The 24,891-nt window shown below is 31.2% G+C and overlaps 1 protein-coding gene and 1 long non-coding RNA gene across 2 annotated transcripts in view; both read left to right on the forward strand.

The window, feature by feature from the left end:
* LOC147816442 (uncharacterized) overlaps window positions 1-24,891 on the forward strand; it is a 419,310-nt gene that overhangs the window by 201,904 nt on the left and 192,515 nt on the right. The window contains exon 3 of the long non-coding RNA XR_015433603.1: window positions 19,352-19,590. This is a non-coding gene — a long non-coding RNA (uncharacterized LOC147816442). The remainder of the gene's footprint in view (window positions 1-19,351; window positions 19,591-24,891) is intronic.
* Window positions 807-4,220, forward strand: LOC147816443 (uncharacterized). The gene has a single exon (XM_087155437.1). It carries the CDS (start codon window positions 807-809, stop codon window positions 4,218-4,220), a length of 3,414 nt encoding a protein of 1,137 aa, XP_087011563.1.

Here is a 24,891-nt window from a genome sequence, read left to right on the forward strand (position 1 = left end):
TAAAAACAGAAGTAATTAGCCGAGAAAAAGCCACGGCCTTGAGTTCGTCTATAACACGAGTTTCAGAATGTTCCCCCTTTCCCTCCTCAAAGCGTAGCAGTGGAGGCGAGAATTCGCATAAACAAAATAAGAATCGCATATCAACGGCGTCAGGTTTATTGAATGAATCGTGTAATAAGAAAAATAAATGTATTTCTTGCGGTAACGATAGACATAATTTATGGGATTGTAATGAATTCAAAATGAAAGAAATGAATGAGAAAAGGGATATTTTAAAGAGAAGCAGTTGTTGCTTTATTTGTTTTCGCTTTGGCCATACAGCTAAAAAATGCAGGAGTTTTGTAAAATGCGATATTTGTTTTAGACGTCATTATACATTTATGTGTCCGGAAGAGAAAACAGATAGTAAAGTGGAAAGTACGGTTTTATCGAATGAAACTTGTAATCCGGAAGTATTAATGCAAACGTTAACAATTCGCTTAATAAACGGGAAAAAAGAAATAATTATACGCGGATTAATAGACACGGGGTCCCAAAAGTCGTATCTTTTAAAAGAAACTATAAATAAAATAGGTTACAAACCAATAGGGCAAGAAAACTTAAATCATAGTCTTTTCGGTGGATTACAAAGAACTAATCAGCATAATAAATACAGAATTTTTTTGAGCGATTTAAATCGGGATTATTTTTGTAACTTTGAAGTTTATGATCAAGAAAAAATTTGTACAGAAATTCCTAAAATAAGAGACGGCTCGTGGATAAAAGAAGCGAATAAGTTAGGAATTAAATTTTGCGATTATAAAAACATGGAAGGGTCGAATTCAGAAACTAAAGAAATTGATTTACTTATCGGAGCCGACGTTTGCGGTAAACTTTTCACAGGTATTATTAAATCGGTCTCAGAAAGTGTAGTTGCTTTCGAAACGCGATTAGGTTGGACACTTATGGGTAAAACTCGTGATCCCGAAAACAGTAATAGTACCAACACAGTTTTGTCCCTTCATGTGGCTCAGGCTAAAATTTCGGATCTCTGGAAACTAGATACGTTAGGGATATTAGACCCAGGTGAAAAAGAATCAGGAGAAGAAATTGCAAAAGCTACCGAAGACCATTTTAATCGCAACATTAAGGTACTTGAAGATGGGAGATATGAAGTGAGCCTTCCATGGATCTTAAATCACCCTACTTTGCCTAATTATAGAAGTGTTGCTGAAAGAAGATTGAAGAACTGCGTTGAGTCCTTAAAGAAATCAGAAATATTAGAAGATTATGAAGCGGTATTTAAAGAATGGCTACGAGAGGGAATTATCGAAGAGGTTGACCCAGACGATACAGCCACCAATGAACATTTTTTGCCCCACCGAGCAGTGATAAAAGAAAATTCTACTACCAAGATCAGACCTGTTTTTGATGGTTCGACAAAAATAAAAAATTTCCCCTCTATCAATAATTGTCTTGAAAAAGGACCTAATCTTGTGGAGCTCATTCCTTCAGTGATCAACAGATTTAGATTAAATAAGATTGGAGTCATTGCAGATATTCGAAAAGCTTTCTTGCAGATCCAACTGAGTGAAGCTGATAGACCTTTCCTAAGATTTCTATGGTGTGAAAATGGAGACCTTTCGAAGATCAAAATTTTCCAACATAGAAGAGTGGTGTTTGGCTTGACTTGCAGTACGTATTTGTTGGGAGCCACCCTATGGTACCATTTGAAGAAAGCGCCAGAATCAATGCTGGAAACTGCAGTTAAATTAGAAGAATCATTTTATGTAGATAATTGCTTAACCAGTGTTGAAGATAGAGAACATTTGCACAAATTTATGACTGAATCGCAGTATATATTGAAGAGAGCTCAATTCGATCTAAGAGGGTGGGAGCATAGTATCCTAAATTCACAAGAAGTAGCCATCCCTGAAGAAGAAAGAAAAGTACCAGTTTTGGGACTGATTTGGAAGTTAAGTACTGATTCATTGACTTTGGACTTAAAGGAAACATCGCAGACCTCTGAGACTTTAACCAAAAGAAAAATTCTGTCTGAAGTTCACAAAGTATTCGACCCAATTGGTTACACGTGTCCAGTAACATTAAGACCGAAGATCATGCTTCAGGAGTGCTGGAAGCTAAAATGCACTTGGGATGCAGAATTACCATCTTCTATTAGAAAAACGTTTGAAAAATGGCAAAAACAACTAAGTCAATTGAAAGATATAACCATTCCGAGGTGTCTCTTGGACAAGCCTGAAGGTTCGAGAAATTTAAGTTTACATATTTTTTGTGATGCGAGCAAGGTAGCTTATGCTACATGCATATTCCTGAGAAGCCAAAACGAAGACTCGACATCATGTCAGCTCATTCAAGCTCGATCTCGAGTAGCTCCTCTAAAACCCGTCACAATACCCAGACTTGAACTTTTATCCTGTACAATTGGAGCTAGACTGGCACATGGAGTTAAATCAGACTTAAGACTTGAAAATATTCCAACATTTTTCTGGTCAGATTCAGTAAATGCCCTCTTTTGGATAAAAAGGAATGAAAATTGGGCCCCTTTTGTTTACAACAGAGTCCAAGAAATCAGATCTCTCAGTTTGCCAGAAGAATGGAATTATGTTCCCGGAACTCTTAATCCAGCTGATCTTCCCTCACGAGGATGTTCTGCAGAGCATCTTAAGCAATCTAAATGGTGGGAGGGCCCTATGTGGCTGAAAGATCCACCACAGCTCTGGCCAAAAGATATTATCGATCCAGATTTGGACATTATCAACGCTGAAAGAAGAAAAACGGTAGTGACTTCAACAAATTTATTCAAAGGACAAATTCCGTTATATGATACTTTAACATCATATCGAAAAATGATAAGAGTAACTGCTTGGATTTACAGATTCTATCGAAACATCAAGAGTGCTGCGGATGAACGAAACCTCGAAAAACAGCTGACTATTGAAGAAATGAAAGACGCTGAAATGGTCATTTTAAAGTACGTGCAGAACAGATGCCTAGCAGAAGAAACCAAGCCTTGCTATACTTCATTACAAACTATAACGGATGATGAAGGCCTTATACGCGTTAGAACAAGAATAGCCATGAGGAAGGATTTGAGAACATTTAAGTATCCTATTGTTCTGCCATCTGACCATAATGTCACTCACTGCCTTATACTTGATAAACACAAAGAACTAAATCATGCCGGAACTCAAATTGTAATGTCAGTTCTAAGAGAACATTATTGGATCCTCAGATGCAGAAAAACTGTTCAACGAGTGATTAAAAAATGTGTCATTTGCAAAAGATTCAGCGCTCGTCCTACAGAAGTGCTAAGTGGTCCTCTACCAGAAGATCGTGTACGAGAAGCATTGATTTTTGAGGTCATTGGAGTGGATTTGTGCGGACCACTCTTTTTGAAGGATGGAAGCAAGAGTAGGATCGTGCTGTTCACCTGTGCGGTTTTCCGAGCCATTCATGTTGAGTTAGTAACTTCACTTTCCTCGGATAGCTTTCTGTTGGCATTTAGAAGGTTTATAGCACGACGAGGAAGACCCGCAACGGTTTTCTCTGACAACGGCACAAATCTGACTCGCGCGGCTGCAGATCTGAAATCAGTAGACTTCGAAAAACTAAAAGAGTTTGCTACTTCGAAAAAGATTCACTGGAAGTTCAATCCTCCCTCTGCACCCTGGTGGGGTGGATTTTTTGAAAGAATGATTGGAATGCTAAAATCAATTTTACGGAAAGTCCTTGGAAGAGCAAACCTTCTCTATGAAGAGCTATACACAGTAATTTGTGATGTTGAAAGCATCATAAATTCCAGACCACTTACGTACATCTCAGAAGATCTAGAGGACATGATACCATTAACACCTGCCATGTTTTTGCACGAACTTAAAGAATCTGGAGTACCAGATATTGATCTAATTGATGCCACCAGGATGAAAAAACGATTTGCCTATCGTCAAAAAATTCGAGAGGACTTAAGAAAACGTTTCCGAATTGAATATTTAGGACAACTTAAGGATTTTGCCCGTAAAAAGAAAGACTCTCAAGTTAAAGGAGAAATCGTTCTCATAGGGGACGATAACAACAAACGCATCAATTGGCTTTTGGGCAAAATAGAAGCTCTTTACCCCGGCAAAGATGGAAAAACAAGAGTGGTGCGCGTAAAAACTCGGCATGGATCATACTTACGACCATGTCGAAAACTTTGTAGACTTGAAGTGACTAATTGAGTTTCGTCATGACATTCGTCGTCCAAAACTCAAGGTGGGAGGATGTAACGAGCCCTCATCCCCTTCATACCAGAAAACTATCCCCAGATGGCGCCGCAGGCGCAACAGAAGTAATAACTTTTATTTTTTCAAAAACTTAAAAAACAGTAGAAGTAGATGTAATGTAACTAGAGACGCGCAATGCAGCGCTAATACCTAACTCAATGTTTTCATCACTTTATAATCATCATTTACCATTTCATGTAAATTCATCTTCATCTATTTGTAATTATAACCAATAAAGGTTTATGAATCTTCAAATTGGCGGTCTAAAGGTAAGTGGAACATTTTCCACTATTCATATTGAAAACAGGAATTCATTAGATTGAACAGGGGTCATGGAGTTTAAGACTCTTCAATTTTGTAAACAACGACATGATTGTGGTAATGTGGTCAGCATTGCGCTCAAGCCGACTTTACATTTTGACAAGCTGGTACCCATCGATCCGAAGCTAGGTGGGTTCCAAGCTGAAACTTGGGATGGAACAAATTACTAATTATGATTAGTTAAATTGTGTGAGACATTTGAAGAACAGCCTTAAGTTCTAAGTTTTTAGTTTAATTAATCAAAAACTGAAAATGGTATCGTTAAAATGTTACGCAACAATTTCGTCATGAAATTAATCAAAACGTTTATAACATATAATGATTTAAATGATAATGTCAGGTTTTTGAAGAAAATCCTTGAATTCTGGATTTATCATTTATTTAGTCAAAAACTATTTTTAATAAAATTTATTTATTTATATTCAACTAATTGTGTATAAGTTGCTGTTCAGATCTAAAATTTATTATAATTTGTTTAATATGTAGAATAGGAGAAATCATCGTGTCTACGAATATGAAAAACGTCGTTTTGAGAATGAATGTGCAAATTATTTGGTACAAAGGAAACAAAAATCAATCTTTTTCAAAATAATTATGCTTTTATTCAAACTATTTGTTTATATAAACAAATACAATATACAAGTATATACAAATTTGTTTGTTTATATATACAAATATTTGTGTCACAGGCAAATCGAAAAATACAGCTGTTTTCTAATGCCGCGGCATTTTGCAATGCGTCAAGCTAATTGGAAAAGTCTACAGTATTTTCTAATGAGCCTCATATTTTTAGATTCATTACAATTTGTCTACATGCCTTCAGTATAATTAGTTAATCAGAATAATTAAGGCTGAAAATTACTTAACCAGACTGCATTTGCTTAGGCTTATTGCAAGAAACCTTTTATAGGGCTATTATTTACAATAAACCTTCACAGGTTTGGGCTTATTGCTAGCTATAGTATAGGCTCCAGCTATAATATATAAGCTCATTGGACTGAAGGTACGTGGGCTCATTGCAATTGACCGCCTAGTGTTACGCTGCTTTGAATATCCCAAAGACAATTCCAATTAACATGGTGCATTTAAAAAAAAACGATGGCTATTTACAAAGACCCGAATTAGTCAATACGACATATGCACTCAAAAATGCAATACGTTTTTCTTTGAAGCTACGATCTCTTAAAGGATTTTTGGCATTAACTCCATGGATTAATGCGGTTATTATTTTTTATTTCGTCAACGTGGAAACAAACTTAAATCGAATTATTTATCAAGCAACTTTAGTCGTACAACCCGTTTTAATTAATCGTCTCTTCAAAATATTCCAAAAGTTGTCAATTGGATTTAAGTTTAGAGAATTTCTTTTCAAATCTACCAGAATCATTTCGATTCTTCAGCATGAATCCTTTGAATTATTACAATGGAATTCGTCATATTAAAATGTCCCATCAAACGTGTGCGTTCAAGAAATGATTGGCATATTAATATTTATATGTAATTTGTTGAACACATTATCTCTCAACATGAAAGTATATTTGTAAGGTATGACAATATGCTTTTTGGGCAAAGTTGGTGAAGCAGTAGGTTAAGGCTCCGCTCACACTGCTGGTTGGAGGATTGGGATTGTGAGTTCGAGCCTAGCTGAAGACAAACCAACTGGCATGTGTATGCAGCAAAATGCACTTTAAATCTGTTGTGGCGAAAGTCTTCTCGTTGCTTGTGATGTGAAAGTTTCGAGAGAGCTATAGCTAACGCACTACCCACGTTGCACTATCTTATCACGCACTATCATGTTCAAAATTACGTGGTATTCCTCCCATGGCCGTTAAATAGAGTCCTGGAGAGTCCTGGAAAAGGGAGCTAAGTGCTTGGCTATGGTTGGATGATGTGGGCAGTTTTTGAGGACTGTGCCCAAATGCGGATATACTGTTGAACTGTAAAAAAATACCTAAGTGAGTGCCTAGTTTGTACGTTACAGAATTGTGTTCCTCCTTTTGAACTGCACGATTTTAAAAAGGGATCATTTTACCAGTTGTATAATTAAGCGCCATTCTAAATAAAATATGACATTATATTATACTAACTAAAATTTCGTATGTTTTCAGTCTTGTTAAAACCAAAAGATAATTAAATTCTGAATGAAAGGAAAGGCATTTAAAATAATTTATATGAGAGTAATTAATGATATTTTATCTCACGTCTTCTAGGCAGAGACATATGTGCACATTAGTTTTTGAAGTTTCTTTAATTAAATAAGCTTCTTTTTCATAAAGTTGTTCAAGAAATGCACTGAAAAATTTTTTTCGGAGCTTTTCAGTTCCTTGGACGTCAAGGAGTGTAGAATTTCATGATTAAAGCACAAATAAAGGCACACATTATGCGCTTAATTCTCTTCGTTTAGTTTTTTTTATTTATGCATAGAAAAATATACCCTGTCTTCAGTTCGATAAAATATAATTTATTTTTCAGAGTTTAGTGAAAGTGGTTTGAAATTAAATAACTAAACAAGACCTTCACAAGCAACATTAAAATGAATTAGTTTTTAAAAAAAGTGACGATAAAAGTTTAATCGCGAGCGATGCGTTATATATTCTTTTATAGTTTTCTCGTCTTTTGTGAAGCATTTGGAAGAAGCGCAAATATTTATAAAACAAAATAGGAAAGGGAAGGGAAAAAAAATCCAGAATCAATGTTTATTCTTCGAACCTATAAGAAAGATTTAAAAATGTGTATAGAACTTTTTAGGGAGAGAATGGAAAAAAGTTTCATACATATATATATTTCTTTAACGGGGTATTCTCGAAAATGAAGACAGCTTCAAAATCTCACCCTAAAGCTACTCCCTCAAGTCTAAGAATCAATATCATCGAATCGCCAAACCAAAATAGAAGAGTAAAAAAGGAGGGAAAAGAGCCAAGTAAGTGCTATGGGGAGATCGCTGGTCACTGGAGCGTTAGGTTGGACTTGACCATCGGTCATCTTCCCAACCGATAACTACTTCATTCAATTCGAACCTTTTTCTTATATTCTTCTTTTCTAAAGAAATCGTCAGTAAATTCTCAGTGAGATGAAGAGGTCGTTCGATTTTTGTTCCTTCTGGGACATTTCGAATGCATATGAGGTAGCTTGCTATCTGTTCGCTTTTGTTGGCAAATAAAAAACTAGCGGTCGAATTTAGTCACCGCCGATCAATGCCAAGAAGACGATTTGAATTGCAAAAACGACTGTTTGGTTACTTTTTCCCATTCCGCGACAACATTCTCTTTTTGGTTGTAATATCGGTTTTTTTGCTCTTTGTGGTGGGAAGACCTGACTTTTGCGGGATATTTGTTTTGGAGTGAGTTAAGGAGTTCAAATAAATGGGCTTCTTTGCCGTCATGTATTTTATATCATTGAATAAGGAAAAATTTAAAATGAAACTTTAAATATGAATATTATAAAACTACTCTTGAATAAAAACACATAAATATATTTAATGAAACTAATAAATGTTTGAGTGCTTTAGCGTATTATTAGATCAATCACGAACACAAGATAAGGAATGTGGTTTAGGTTTAAATAATTTTAACACTATTTGCAATTTTGAACCATTATATCATTCGAAATGTTGGAACGTGTTGAGATGATTCAAATTAACCTGCTTTTTAGACTGGATTAAATAACGTTATATTTCAACCTGAATGGAAACATAATACAATATAACACCTTATTACGGTTACAGCAAAATTGCACCTACAGTATGTTTTAGGGTACCAATATTATGGTTTAACGCTTATGGTTATTTTTCTGATTGTGAAACATGCGTAAAAACCTAAATGCTTAATGTTTGGAACCTGTTTAACGAGCAATTAATGCATATAATTTTACAACAGACAGTACAAAAATTTTCGAAACAATAAAGTTAGGGTTGTGACGGGTTAGTAGCCCGAGGTGGATATTTTGCTCATAACCTGCTTTTTTATCCATAGTTATTCATTGAATAAATATTTATGACATTAAGAGATTTTGTGTTGGACGATTTCCACATAGCGCAAATGTGGATGTAACGTTTTCAAAATTATAAATCTATGAAGATGAATATTGTTTTCAAGCATTTACGTCGATAAATGATAGTGGTATAATAAAATATAGGTGTTTATTAATGAAGTCTTATTGATAAAGTTGCAGAAGCTGGAAAATTATTTTTAAAATCCGAATGTATCAAAATTGTAAGGATTGAAGTAAGATGGTGGTAAAAATTTTCTAATTATGAAATGTTTGCACCTAACCGTATCTTAGTATTGTTGTCGGATTAGTTAATATTGTTCATTTTTATGGATGGCAATACGGATCCACACGGACCTGTATGGATCGAAGTATGCCCTGAAGCCGATGACATTTAGAGGATGTAGAAAATTGGATGTGAAACAACCTGACAGATCTCCGGACCTCAATCTCATGGAGCTTTTTTCGAATGTTCTTGCGGAACGATTGCATTTCGCCATTCGCCCCTACTAGCAAAATACTGCCTTGATGGAGGAGTGAGATTTACTGTCCCAAGATCTTAAAGTTATTTTCTAAAACTATTCGTCAATGTCGTAAGCAGCATGTGAGTTCCTTGTGTGACCTGTTTGCCGTCATTGGGTTAATACCTCACATTATACCTCCTGCAAGTGATATAGTACTACGGCTCTTCAGGACTTATTGTAGTGCCAATCATAGAATCACATCATGATCTTGAGTTCGTGCCATTATCTTTTTCTTAATCCTTATTTTTGTTCTTCTTTGATCTATTTTCGTACAAAACACTTGATTTGGTTCATTATTTTTTACTTATCTGCGAAAAATGCTTCTGAACTTCAACTTGCATAACCTGCATATGAACTTGCTTTACCTGATATAAACTTGCAAAAACTCAGCTCTTTCTCAAGTTTTATTTGATCCAGAGAAAATGGTCACATAGTCATAAAAATATTACAAAATAAATTGTGAATTAGTTATATATAACTAATAATACACTTAGAAATTTTTCAAAAGAAATAGTTATATAGCATTTTATTTGTTAATTTTGCATATTTAAATAAAACAGTTGAATAACCATTAGTAAGATTGTATTCAAAATGTTAACTTCGAGAAAAACCGTTTTTTAATAATTACACCCAATACGGTTCAGAAACCACCAACGCACCAACCAGGCCCACCTAATGAAACCACTTAAATCATTGTACTTGTCATAGCTGAGATGACTAATCTGTCAATTTCATTAACTGAAAGGACGACGGTTTGAGTCCAAGCGTTGACTCTACACTATTTCCACCATTTCCTTCAGCACATGCAGCACATGAGGATTCTGCCTTCCCCAATTCGTGATCCTGGACTGTTAGAATAAAATACTCTCATTAACGCATAGATGGCACCATGAGCCGCTTAACACAAAAAAGTCTAGTAATTCCCTTCTCTTACTGTAAGTGAAACAACCAGATAAACTAAGTACTGTGCATGGTTTATTTGATGAAACACAACTCAACCACAACCTAACGCTAATGCCCATTACCTGGCTTAGCTCCAATGTCCAGTTAAATTTCTTTTTTATGATTTTGAAACCATGCTAGTTGTAAATGGTATCAAAACCATAAAGGTGAAAAATGTTCTTTACTTCAAAGCTTATGGTTAATTGGGTGGACAGATTTCTGTCGGTTATTTTACCATAATTTTAGAATGGAAATTTTAACAGTTTAACTTATATATATTACTTAATCTGATGTAAACAGACAAATTATTTTTCAAGTTGCGAATTCGACGATTACAACATGTATAAAAATTATAGCTTAATTGCTGCATTTATTTTAGTAACTTTATCAATTAAAATATAACTTTCTCTGATATAAACTGACAAACTGCATCGTTAAGAATTTCATTTTCACTTTCTCACAGACGCGAGATGAAAATGATAAATAAAAGTGAATTTCTTAATCGCGTCTTAGAGCCGACAACCGGTGCAAGACATATATCATTTCAGAGGACATAAAATTCGTGTCCTCATCCACACAATTTCCGAGTATGTCGTTTAATTTAAAGTCATCTTAAAGCTAAAATGAGAGCCTTTCTGGCTATCTCGTTTATGTGAAGTGCCTTAGCTTCCGCAACGTCTACGCTTGTGGTCTAGAATTTTAAAAGCGGCTCTTAATTAAAGGAATGTGGCTAATTAACTCATTGTGAAAGAGCTCCCCCCCCAAACAAACTTGGTTGCTATTCCTGGTGGACACGTCGTGGCTAGCTGGTGGATTTTTAATCTTACTTTGAGTCTGTAATTTAACCTGCTTTCTGTTTACTTAAGATGATTTAGGTTTGTTTGATTTTAGGCATTTTAATTTCACCTGCAGTACTGTTCGAAGATGCTATTATTTTTTATTATTAAAATAATGTCATAAATATTACTGTAAGAAAAAAAAAGATGGCCAATTAACTGTTTCAGTCTCTATGGTAACACTAAAAATAATGGTAATTTTCTCCGGAATCCTTTGTTAATGACTCATAGTAAAATTAACAATAAATTATGGTTTTATTATCATGCTGTTGGGGAGTAAATTCTGTAAAATTTAGTAATTGTATCATGATAGAGTATGACAAAAAAAAAAATGCATTTATTCTGTTAAATTTACATTTCAATTTTGTAAGTTTCATTAAATGTGTGATAACCTGAATTTCCGGTAAACCATGAATGATTTAAATACCGTATAGTTGTGGTTTATTACCAAACGTATGCTATTGTTTTTTGTATCAGAAATGTTATCACCATACAAGTACGACCATTTTATCGGAAGTTTGTTTCTCCATGTATAATTTTATCCCAAATAAACAGTTTTAAAACATGAAATCCATTAAATTGGAACTCTTTAGTGTAAATTATTGGCCGATAGTGTTTGGTATAGAATACTTGCATCAACGCTACTTGGATGCAAAAAAAGAATAATATTACCTTAAATAAAGTTGAGCTATAATGACCGTTAAAGGTAAAAAATATTAGAAAATAAGTTCAATCACACTATCTAGGTAACCATAGTTACTATACAAGTGAAACAGCATTGTCATATAAGTTGTACCACTTTAAATTGAACCATAATATTATAATTTAAGTTGAATATTTTTAACGTGAAATTTTTTTTAATGTTACTAGAAGGGCTGAGCAAACCATAATTACAATTCAAGGCAAATAATATACTATCACAAAGTTGGTCTAATAATGGTTCAAATCATTTTAGAGGACATGAAATTCCTGTCCTCATCTACACAATTTCCGAGTGTATGATCTAGTTAAAAGTTAGCTCAAAGCTTCTTACTTGCCAAGTGCTTTAGTTTCCGTGCAATGCCTACATTTGTATAGCCTAAAATTTTAAACGCAGCTCTTACTCCGAGGACTAATTACCTCATTGTGAAAGAACATCCTCCCAACAAACTTGGATGCTATTCCTTGTAGATATTTCGTGGCTAGCTGGTAGATTTATAATTTTACTTAGACTCTGTGTTGTAAAGGCGTCGTGAGTTCGATTCCCGCCGGTCGAAGACTCCCCGTTTAGTAAATGGTGATTGGTGCGTGTTAAATCTGCCGGGTTTAGATGTCCTCCTCATTCCCATACCAAATCATACCTCTGAGGGTACTGAACTAAGATTGATTGTTTTCTTATTTCAGGTACAGAATTACGATTTATTCATGAGTGGATGTGTGAATGGCTCCACTTAATAAGCGGGCTGTGACGTGCATATAACTGAAGTCGTATTATTGGTCTTAGGTGGCGCTACTGAAAGATAAAAAACGCACCATCTGCTTTAAATTCGCTTGGTTTCACTTAACAGGCTTGTTGGTACTCGCAAGTGGCATTAGAAACAACAACAACTTTGACTCTGTAATTTAACCTTCTTTTAGCTTCAGATTTAAAATTATTTTACTGATGATTTAAATTGAATTAGGTACGCTTGCTTTAAATAATTTTACTGTACATGACATATATATATTTAAATAACAACTCAATTAACAATTTTACATCATCAAATTTTTATGATCTTGAATTCAGGGGTCATAAGTTTATTTATTAATATTAGCAAATGTAATAACAGAAAAGAGTTTTGTAGTCTCACTATTATTGATTCGTCTCTTTTATCGAATATGACCCATTCCAATCAACAGTACACTAATCGGATCTCAGAATTACCAAATGATGAGCTGAGGGACCATCCTCTAATTTATTTTAGTAAAATAATGTTAAGCTCATTTTTGCATAATATTATTATTCAAGGTGAACAATATTATCAATTATATTATTCTTGAATAAATGCAACAATAACAGAAAAGAGTTTTGTAGTCACACTATTATTGATTCGTCTATTTTATCGAATGTGACCCATTCCTAATCAACAATACACTAATCGGATCTCAGACTTATCAAATAATGAACTGAGGGACCATCTTCTAATTTATTTTAGTAAAATAATGTTAAGCTCATTGTTGCATAATATTATTATTCAAGGTGAACAATATTATCAATTATATTATTATTGAATAAATGCAATAATAACAGAAAAGAGTTTTGTAGTCTCACTATTATTGATTCGTCTATTTTATCGAATGTGACCCATTCCTAATCAACAATACACTAATCGGATCTCAGAATTATCAAATAATGAACTGAAGGACTATCCTCTAATTTATTTTAGTACAAAAATATTAAGCACATTTTCACATCATATTATTATTCAAGGTGAACAATATTATCCTGTAAATTGCTCTGATAATGGCTTTAAGACATTTATCTTTAGGTCATAAAATTCGTGTGCTTATTCGCGCAATTTCCGATTATGTCATTTAATTTAAAGTCAGCTTAAGTTAAAATAAAAACCTTGCTGTCTATCTCGTTTGTGTAAAGTGTTTTTGCTTTCGTTACGCCCACGCTTTTAGTCTGGAGTTTAAAAGCTCTGAATTAAAGGAATGAGGCTAATTAGCTCATTGCGAAAGAGCTCTCTCCAATCAAACGTCGGCTCTTTTCCTGGTGGACATATAAAGATTTATAATTTAACCATATATTTTCCTAATTCATTTTCTTTAATTCAACCTAATTCAGTTTACAGGTTTTAAATGAATTAAATATGTTTTATTTAATAAATTATAATTTCAACTGTGCTACTCAGAAAGTGTTTATGTTTTGGCATTTATATTGCCTTAACAGTTTAGTTATAACTGTTTTTGATTAAATTGAACTCGTCAATATTGTGCTGCTAGTTGGACTAAAATACAGTTTAAAATGAAAAATAATATAATTACTTATAAATAAAATTCTCTTTAGATTCATTGTTGAAATCGAATAAAGAGGGGTATGTTTCGAATGCCTATGATGTTCAACATTAGTTCGATACAGGTTCGAAACAAACAAAAGCAAAGTTGCAAACTAAAAATTGAAGTTGCAAAATTAAGAAGGGAAAAAAAAAGAAAAGAAAACGCTGTAGCTGAGCCGTAGGCGGTGATAGAAGAAAGCAAATTAAAGGCAGGAAATATTTTCCTTTGCAATTCAGGAGCGGAGCACAACTGATATAATTTGGTACAGAATAAACGTGTCAACATCTCTTCGATTTCAACTAAGAAGTTAAATTTTATTTTTATTTTAAGTAAATTTTCCCGGTATGATTTATACTGAACAGTTTTATCGTGTAATTTACTTTAAATGTATTACTTTAACATAATTAATTAATAGTTATTTCATTAATTGCTTAACTTTTACGCTGAAACCATAACTTTGTTATAAATGGAACAATATTAATAGTTAAGAACTTATTACATTGAACTAAAATTTTTAGTATTTAGGTTAAAGAAATACGAGCCAGCTAAGAATTGTAATAAGAAAGCAAAAAAATTTGAACATTGTTGTGATTCTACACGCCTCTAATGCCTGCATAGTAAGACATTACTGCAATATTACAACAATATTACAATTTAAACTGAACCACATTACTACAAAGGAATTCATTCAAAATGTACTACAGCTTAATTTAAGTTAAATTATTTCCGATTAGATTAAACTATATTACATTGTAGCTTAAATTGTATTAAAATTAATGTACAGTAGATTAAAATTATGGATGTAATTAAGCATTTTGTTCACTTTTATTACTATACTTTTGCTTCCACATAAAAGCTTCTTTTTTTTCCTTTTTTTTAATTCTTTATTTTCTTTATTTACGCAACACTTATATCCCATTCTCTCTCGGAATTCCGACGAATTACAGTTAATTTCCTACAATTTTGCATAAAAATAAAGCTTTGACCCATAAAGCAACTATCGAGTTTTTAATTTTGTTTCTTTATCAATGTATCTATTGTTACGTTTTGTTCTTTTTTATAAAATTATTTTATATAAATATATGTATATTTTTTTGATTATATGTTAGTTCTAGATTCATATCACTTTTTAAAATCTAGATTCATATCACTTCTTTGAAAATGAAGCAGGTGAGCTTGCCCTTTTTGTAGTCAAATTGGCAACTTTAGAAGCGTTGATTCATTTTTAGATATCACATTACACACCTTTGCACGTTCCCAGCTTGTTAAAGTAAATACTTATCAAATATCTTTATAATTCTATTCTAGTTTATAAATTCTCCTCTGGTAAAATGCAAGAGTTCTTCCTTAATGTACATTTTTGGAATTTTGTCAAAACAAAACAAAACAAAAAAAAGTAAAAATGGATGCACATAAGAGGTAGCAAGTTAATATTTAATCGAGAAAACAGCAAAAAGCTCTTATCAAACACAACTGAGATGGGACTGTAAGTACTTAAGTGTGTTTTATTTTATTTCATATTTATTTTTTAATCGTCGTTGAACTGCCGTTCCAAGTTTTCTGGGTTTACGACTATTAATGTTCAACTCCGTAGCCATGTAATTTTGAACCCAATCAAGAAGACAAGGGAACTCCTGGAAATCCGCCCTTTCGTTACAAGGAGAGGAAACCCACGAAAAGCTCCCATGATTAGCCTAACGGCAAGGGGACTGTAATCCATGATCCGTCTACCACTGAGGATATTTTACATCAACACTGTTGCCGGTGCGAGCCGGGAGCGGAATTCGTATCGTCTAGCCATCGTTGGGATTCGAACCTGGGACAACTCATTGAAGGTTAAAAAACCGAATGGAGTTCGAAGACGATTTTTAAAAGCGCTTCCATGTTATATCAGACAATAAAATTCTTTCTTTTTACTTCGTCTATTTCACTAAATCAAAATTCTTGATGGTTCCGTGTTTATGATTTATGTTGGTTTCAGTGTGATTCATGATGGTATAACATCATTTGATGGTCACCATCATCCAGAATCTTCCGTTATGCGTTCATGTTTTTTGACATGCCAACAAACTTCCATCATTTCGTGATGGAAAACGCTACTTTAATACTATAATGGTTAACCATAAAGAGAAGTTTGACCATCAGAACAATTTCAGGTTGTTTATGTTGGACCATCATACATCTGTCCGAATTTCTACTTTGGGATGGTGGTTGCTCATGATCATTCCAACATTTGTTTACTAAGAAACTATGATGGAAATTCGTGATCGTTCAACATGAACAAACCATCAAAACAAGTTGCTATTCTTATTTAGGACCATCATAAATCAGTCCGAATTCCTACATTGGGGTGATGGGTACTTATGTTGGTTTCCATCCAAAAATATAAGGGTTCATGATGGCTACCATCAAGATTATGGTTGTCCATCAATGGAAAACCATCAAAAATTTTGACTTGGGCAATGATTCAAAAGTTTATTACCGTTTTGTTTATCCATTGCTTAAACCTCAATTTGCAACCGTCGAAATGCATGCATTTTAACAACATTTTCACCACGGACTCTAAAAATATATATATTGAAGAAGTTCATTACAAATCAGCAAATTTGGAAATCCTTATCGTGGTAAAAATATAATTTGCACCATTTCATATAATATAAGGCAAATCATACTATTTTTCATACAAAAATGTCATTTTTTTTCCTGCTAACAAGAGTATGCATCAGGTACAATGAAAGATACTTTGCGCAGTATTGGTAGTTAAGGAGCAAAATATATGTGTTCACGTAATCCGCATTAACTCTATCATGGAACTCCATCGAATGACTAACGTAGTTATGCAAAGGAGATAAAGGATGCATTCCTGAATGCACAATGGGGCTGATATTAGTCAGTCAGGCATTGTACATTTAACAACCCATTTATTAAGATATCCTCATCGTCAAATACTGATGCACAAAGATTATTTGTGGGTTTGAAGGTAATCTAATTTAATATTACAATGCCGGATCAACGAGTATTAACTCCTCAAGTTGGATTTTAAATTAGTTTTAAAATGTTTTCTCGTTATAATGGGATGAGATTTTTTATTAAAAAGCAAAATGACAATTTATTTTATGATTTTATAATTCATCACTTCCGATAGAGTTAAGAAATTCTTAGATTCTAATAATAATGTGTAAAAATGGTTAAAAATAAGCAAATTTAGTTGATGTTTAAAATTGTATTTGGGATTCCAGAAATTTATTCAAAACACTATAAGTAATTTTGTTAAATTTATTTGTTTATTTAATTTATTAATCATAAATTTTTTAAAATTAGTACGAGAATTTTATTTTTATGGGTTAAAATTTTTATAGTTTTAGGAACCTGAGTAAATGAATATGCATGATATATATATATATATATATATATATATATATATATATATATATATATATATATATATATATATATACATACGATGCTTATAATAGATATGTAAAGTATAAAATACGCTTATTAGATGCTGAAAATAGACTTAAAAGATTTAAAGCATCCAAATTGCTATTGATTCTACCTGAAAATATATTTTCAAGATTTAAACTAAAGTACGATTAATTTCGCATGCAAATATAATTTTTTGATTTTAAGCTTTCTAAATGCGACCGATGCTACACTGTAGAAAAAAATTATTTTCAAATTACGGTTTAAAGTACTGGCACTTATGGTGTATCATCCGTAAAATGCTTTTTATCGTAAAATCCATTTTTACCCTAAAATATTGTACCGTAAATTTTAAAGTAATTTTCATTTAATTAGAGTGATACAGTTATTATTAAAAAAATTTTTTACTTAGATCAGAATTTTTGTTCCATGATCAGAATTTATGTTCCTGTAAAAATGGATTTTACGGTAAAAAGTACCGGTAGTCTGAGTTCCGGTACTTTTTACAGTAATTTGATACATAATTTTTTGCAGTATGCCTGCAAATAGACTTAGTTCCGAAGTGTAAGCTTTAAGTGCGACCAATAATATATGTTTAAAGTGATAACCCTTTTCTTTTATTCTTAGATTTTTAAGTATTTAAATTTACACTTTTAGTGTTTAAATTTATGTAATTACTTTTTTCCTTACATCTGTTAATTTTTCGCCAGGTACGTTTTATATTTTACTTTATTACGTAAAGAAATGCTTGGTTTGAACTATTGTTATTTTCTTTTTTGCTCATCAGACATATTTTAACAAAAAATAAATTGCAATTTTAATATTTAAGCTTCTTGCATAGTTTATGTTGTCATTGTTCAGAAAATTAAGCATTATAATAAGAATTAATAATATTTCATACACCATGAGTGCTCAATGCACTAATGTTTCGACTGTAAGGATTTTTAAAATGCTTATTTAAAGATTTTAAATTATTTAATTTATTAATTTAATTCTTACGAATTTAAATGCGGTTTCTCACCTGAATTCTTCTTTAAAATAGTTTAATAAAATAATTTAACCATTAATACGGATACGTTTTAATTTTGATTTCCCCAGGTATAATTATACTCATTAATTATGATATTTGTTAAATTTAAGTTAATTGCAATTGTTACAACAATAAAAGAAGAAAAGAACTATAAAATAATTTTTGCCACCTTATGCGTGGTGTTGGAAAAAATAAGTGAAATTAAGATGATGCTTTGATGCCATTATTGATCCAGTAAGGAGTAAAGTACCACGACGAAACATATGTTTTCTATTGCCTTAAAATTGTATTTTCAATTTCTTTAGATCATTCTTATACATTTTTTTTGTAGACAGAAATGTAGTATTATGAATAATTTTTTGAAACATTTGTAAAATATTCTGCTATTTCTTCTTCTTCTTGAAATTGTCAGATATTTGTAATTTTATGATTTAAAAACGAATTTTTTTCTTCAACTATGGGATTTATATTTTATAAAAATATTTAAAATATTTCCTTGCAATTATAAATCAGTCACGAAATTCTGATGATTTATTTAACTGAATAACAAGGTTCTTATTAATGAACTTTTTTTTTCCAGCGTCTTAAGCTTGCAGTTATGCAAGTTTTCATTTGTGTGCAAATTAATCCTCAGACCTCAGAAACGTATCTGTAATATAAACTTAGAAAATCTAATTATATTTTCCCATCAGATGCAAAATCAGTCATCTGTTAATGATGAACGGTTAGCTTTCTAATCCAAAATACCTGAGATTCGGAAAATAACGAACTTTTAGTATCAAAAATAAAACAGCCTCCCCAATTTAGAGGCTGTGCTTTATGAACATAGTGTTCAAGGGGTTAGAAATTAGTTCAGCAGACGTTGTTTTAATTACCTCTTCAAAAATTTATTTCCCCATTCTAAATCTTGAGTAATTCCCTAACTGCGACGGCAACCCTAATCAAGTACCAATTTTTCACCTGCTTGGCGACTCACTCGTCCGTTCTTTCCCATTTTAGGAGTTGGCGACGTCTATCGCCTTGGCAACCTGAAGCGTCTTGAAGAGGTGGGCGTGGTCAGAGACAGGTGCTTCCAAGGGGAAGGAGACAGAAGTGAAGGAGGTTGCAAAGCCGCAGATCCACGTGGTTGAGTCCGCGGGGAAGAGGCCATGTTGGTGCTACCGTCAACAGTTCGGATATCCATCGGGGATTTATTTCTTTTTCTTGGCATCATAACTTGGTGACTGATTTTCAATAAGGTGAGTGATTTATTCTGAACAAGCGCTGCCTGTCTACATTTAATTTGAATGTAATTCATTATTTACAAGAAAGTGAACAAATATTGATTAAAAAGCAATTAAATTGAGTGTCCAATATCATTTAACATAAGTGATGAAAGAAAAGGGTGGTGCGATTAGATGAAACATAATAAATATGTGCTTTACGAAAAATAATCATTGCACATTAATTAAAAAGAAAAAAAAAAAAGGTAAAAAGGAATCAGAACGTCTAAAATCTATAATTTTACAATTTACTCCTATAATTAAATTTATGTATTTGTATCATTCGATATAAATGATTCCATATTCAAATTTTAAAGAGCAACGTCGCAATATAATTTTTTAAAACAAATATTCATTGTATAAATTTTATTAAGAATTTATTTTAAGAAGATAAAAATACTTTTAAAAAAAACATTGATTAAACAATCGAAAAATTAAATATTATTTTAACAATTGTTCCAATGTTAAGCAAGTTATTCTCTTTTTATTTCAGTTCGTAAATTAATTAATGCAATTATTTCGAATATTCAAGTTTTAAAGGGCGATATATTTCGGGTGGAAAAAGAATGGGAAATTATTATTTATTTTTTACAAAAATAAATAAAAATTGTTTTAGAATTTTTTATAGAAAAGCAAAATTTAAAAAATTTAAATCTAGCGTTTTTTTTTTCTTTTTTCTTTTTTTTTCTCATTTCATAACATTTTTGATGATTTGAGATTGTTTTTATTTTTTTCGAACACAAGGTTTCAATTCTTCTAACTCTTTTTCTTCTGATTTTTTTCTCTAGCTAACTAAAAACATTCACATTCTGTACCAATTAATAGATTGTTAAATTATAAATATATTAATTACTTCTTGAAAGACAGTAGATGCAATATAGAATGTGATTTTATACACTTAAGATTCAGCAACGACTTTACATAACATAAAAAATTAATCGCATTTTCTGAAAAATTAAAATTGCTCTTATACATTATAATTATATTATTATTTTAACTAAATTAGTTGACTCGATGCAATTTGAGAACTATAAGTACCAACATAATAAAAGGACCCAATAATTGATGTGCAGTGTAAGCTACAATATCTTTATTTCTTAACGATAGATTATTTACTGCAAGTTTTTTTTCCCTCACGAAAACATCTTGGCGATTAATATTTGAATTATTAATGGATATTACATTAATATTTCTGTTCTATATATTCAAGGACGAATTATAATAATTATAAGTATATATATATAATAATTATAAGTATATATAGAAGAATAATTAGAACTATAATTTCAAAGATTAAATTTTAAAAAAGAAAACAAAAAAAGTAAAACTTGGTTGATATCTCTAAATTTAAGGAGCAGTTATATTCATTAAAATAAGCTCCCATATTGTTCATTTACTTTCGCTATTTAAACTACAGGCTGATGGTATAAAATCCAAACCGAAGACAGCCAATTTTTTTCTAGAGAACCAGTTTTAGAGTATTGTCAAAATTAAATTGTTTTCCTATTAAAAAATTGCTCTAAATTGGTAAATAGTAATAGTAGGATCTAGATCTAGTAAATGTGAATAAAAGTTCTAATTCCAATTCCTATAGTTTTACTGTTGTACAATGTGCGGTCTAGCATTATCATGCAACAAAATAGGAGTTAATCTGCTGACCAATTTAGACACTTTTTCTTTCTGTTTTCGCACCATTACGTCCATTTGGTTGCAGTAATTTTCTGCCTCATAAGCTGATCTTTAGTTCATCATTATTGACCTTTGATTCCGAGCGACCATTTGACTGATTTATAAGGTCAAAGTTCCTTGCACGAAATTTGTCAAATCAATAGGATACTGCGTGCTGCGGAAAAAACAACTAGAGCCAAATACTCTGTTAATACGGACAGCGATGATTTAGTCTCACGGAAAAACTCATATCTCACAATGCTGCATTCAAAAAATAATAAAAAAATCATGATTTGAATGCCTTAACAATATTAATCAAGCTGGGTGAAGAAAATGTGGAAATATTCCATGCAAATTCATATCGTATGTATTAGAAAATTAATATTTTTATTTTGACATTCATTTTTCTTTTCTGCTACTGATTTTTTTAAAAACTGTTCTGACAGCTTTTTTTTAATACTTTTTTTTATAATTTGTTCGCATTTTCCAAGATTTTTCCTAAAAGTTCGTCATATACATACATTGTATGTATATGATGGACGCGGTATTAGGAAAATGATAACAATTTAACTTGGAATAGTAACATGTCTTGGTATAATTCAAACCCATGTTTTGCCAATGTTTTCAATATTTTTGAGCTAAATAACTGTCAAAGATAAATAATCGTTGTTTTTGCAAAACGACAGACATTGCTTGTTATCGGGGGTTAGTTTTCAAAATCAAAGTAGCCCATTTATATTAATAGTTTTCCCCAATCCATATTTTTATGCCTATTTTTAATTTTTTTTCTCCGATTTCAAGTAAAACGGTTTATTTTTTGTTTTCAAAAATTATTTTGCATGTTTTACTGTATGTACCAAGTATTTAATTTTTACATAAAAATAGTTGCAATTTGAGTATAAAAAATGAATAGCACATTTAAATAAAGTAATTTATATGAATCAATTTTTGAAGAAATGTTGATCAAATGCTAAGTAAGGCATTTGTCGTATTCCTCCCCCCTATCAAAAGTAACAGAGACCATTATTAATTTACGCTAAGTTGGTTTATATAAAAATCAGTTTATATATAGATGCTAAAAAACTTTCTATTGATTACGAAAATCTTTAATTGTGAAAAAAATTGAACTAAAACAAAAAAATCATTTTTTGCAGGATGTCATTAAATTAAAATTCAATTAAATTCAATTATTTTCAGAAATTTAATTGTTATTTGATTAGATTTCTAAAAATAGATTGAATTGAGTTTGAAATTAATAACCTCATGTTTGTCTTTACAAATACATACATTTTACGGATGATAATATAACTCTGCTTGTTATATTTTTATTTTATTTTAACCCTCCTACTTCCAAAACATATTCTATAATTTCAAGTTTCTCTTTGATATAATCTGTTTGAAAAAAATCAATAACGAAGTTTTCTTAAATTATAAAATACACGTTTTGAAAAAAAATATACTATGGCTATTTATTGATGTTGAAATGAAATAATAAGTCAATGAAAGCAGCTCTTTAAATAGGAGTAAAAGATTTTTTTTAAAAATCTTAGCTTAAAATTTTTGTTGTTTTTAATTCTAATGTTATACATATTAATTTTCACTTTTTTAAAAAAAAATTGCACCATTCCTACTAAAATCTATTTATATTGCTGTTCGAATGCTATCCAAGGTTTAGGGAGAAAATTTTCATTTTTGTGTTGTAATCCTTATATAAAGTTTTTTCCCCCCCTTTTTCAAAAATAGAACAGTTAATTGGAATTTACTTTCTTTTTGGGATGCAGTGAGTCCTGTTTTTTCTTAGAAAACCTATTTTTCCATCTCGTTTATGATCAATTTTTTAAAAACATTCGTTGGTTTCAAGATTTGGCCCCTAGTTTATAGAAAGCTAATTGGTGCTAAAGATAAGAACATTTTTGACAATTTTTTTTCCATCTATGAATATCAAAATATGAATTCGAATTTCTACTGGTAAACGTTTTCTTACCTCTGAAATTTTGTTCTAAGAAATGATAAAGTGTGCGTTTTTTCTAAATCGCAATAGTTGGATTAAGAATTTCCCCCACAATTGGAGTAGCACTCACGCCTTACGAGAAATTTTGTTTGCACCTTCATTGCATTATAAAAGATCTATTATTTTGTTAGAAATATATAAGCAAGTATGAAAAATAAACACTTGCTAGGACTTCCGAGATTGTAACTTCACAAAAACGTTATGAAACCCAGTACACCTATGACTTAGTTTAATTATTAAAGAAAATATTATTAAACTTTAAAGCTTAAATATTTTTTTCTTTTTTTAATGTTCTTTATTATAATAATATATATATACTATGTTCTTTATTATAATATTTGTTTGTAACCTATGATCATAAATAAGAAAATTTGCATAATACCTCAAAAAATATAAATTTTTTTATGAAATAAATCACTTACCTTTTCAGTTAGAAATATATTTATTGATACTGTTATGCTACTAAGTAATAATGCTATGTTATCTGTGAAAATCGAATTATATAAATTTTTTAAAAAAAAAACATCTATACACATTGGGCGTTACTCTTGTCTTTTAACAGTTATTAAGTAATAAAATTTAACCTTTCCCGCCTGTGTTTTGAAATTGAAAAATAAAATTGTTTCTAGCATCTTCTATCTTGGTTACTGTTTAAAATAGGATTTCGATTGCGTAACATTTTTCTTATATAAGCGATTTTAATTTAGATAATTTTAACCTATTTTTATTTTAATCAGACAAAAATTTTTTAGTCTAAAAAAAAAGACATCTTTCTCGTACGCCTGAAACTAACTTAATAAATGATTATTTCTCTTTTGAAGCAACTCTAGGTTCCTATAATGGATTAAAAAATCATGTGTTGAAATTAATATACGTATTCATATTAAATAACTAATACCAAGAAACTCAAGTGTTGTGATATTACTTAACTTCATTCGTTTCCGAAATTTACAAATTGGAAATAACAGTCAACAGGTTTCGAGCGCTCCAAAACAAGCTCCCAATTTCACGACTTGCCAGACGTTAATGAGAAGAAATAAAAGTGATTTGATCTAAAAACGTAAAGTTGCCTACGAAAAATGGAAGAATAAAGGAAGGAAGTAAAACTAGAAAAAACCACAGTAGCCCAGCGAGAAATTTTTTTTTTTTTTTTTGATTCTTGTCTTTATTTTTCTATTTTTCGTTGACAACTTTACATTTTTATTTCAAATCACTTTTGTTTTTTCTAATTCATGTTTTTGAAAGTCTTGAAAGTGGGGACCTTTTTTTGAGCGCTTGAATCATGTCGACTGTTATTTCCAATTGTAATTTTTTGAAGCGAATCAAATTTTTAATTAAGTAATACGTATTCATAATAATAGTATCGACTTCAAATAATGACTTCGACAAAAAATAAAAAGCATTTTAGTTTCGTTCCTGTACCGTTCTTGCTAATAATGTTGCTATATTATTAGTTTTCATATTTACATAAAAACATTATTATTTACTTTCAATTAATTGTAATAACGGTTAAGGTAAAATTATATATTTCGTTATAATTATATGTATAAAACGGTTTAATCAAGTTAATATTTTCAAAATCATTGTAATATGCTAAG

This window comes from Parasteatoda tepidariorum, chromosome 1, assembly GCF_982258835.1.
Source record: "Parasteatoda tepidariorum strain Cologne lab strain chromosome 1, Ptep-v5.0, whole genome shotgun sequence".
Taxonomy (NCBI): domain Eukaryota; kingdom Metazoa; phylum Arthropoda; class Arachnida; order Araneae; family Theridiidae; genus Parasteatoda; species Parasteatoda tepidariorum.

Coding starts and splice junctions, on each gene's coding strand:
- LOC147816443 (XM_087155437.1), top strand. CDS start 807: ATGGAAGGGTCGAATTCAGAAACTAAAGAAATTGATTTACTTATCGGA.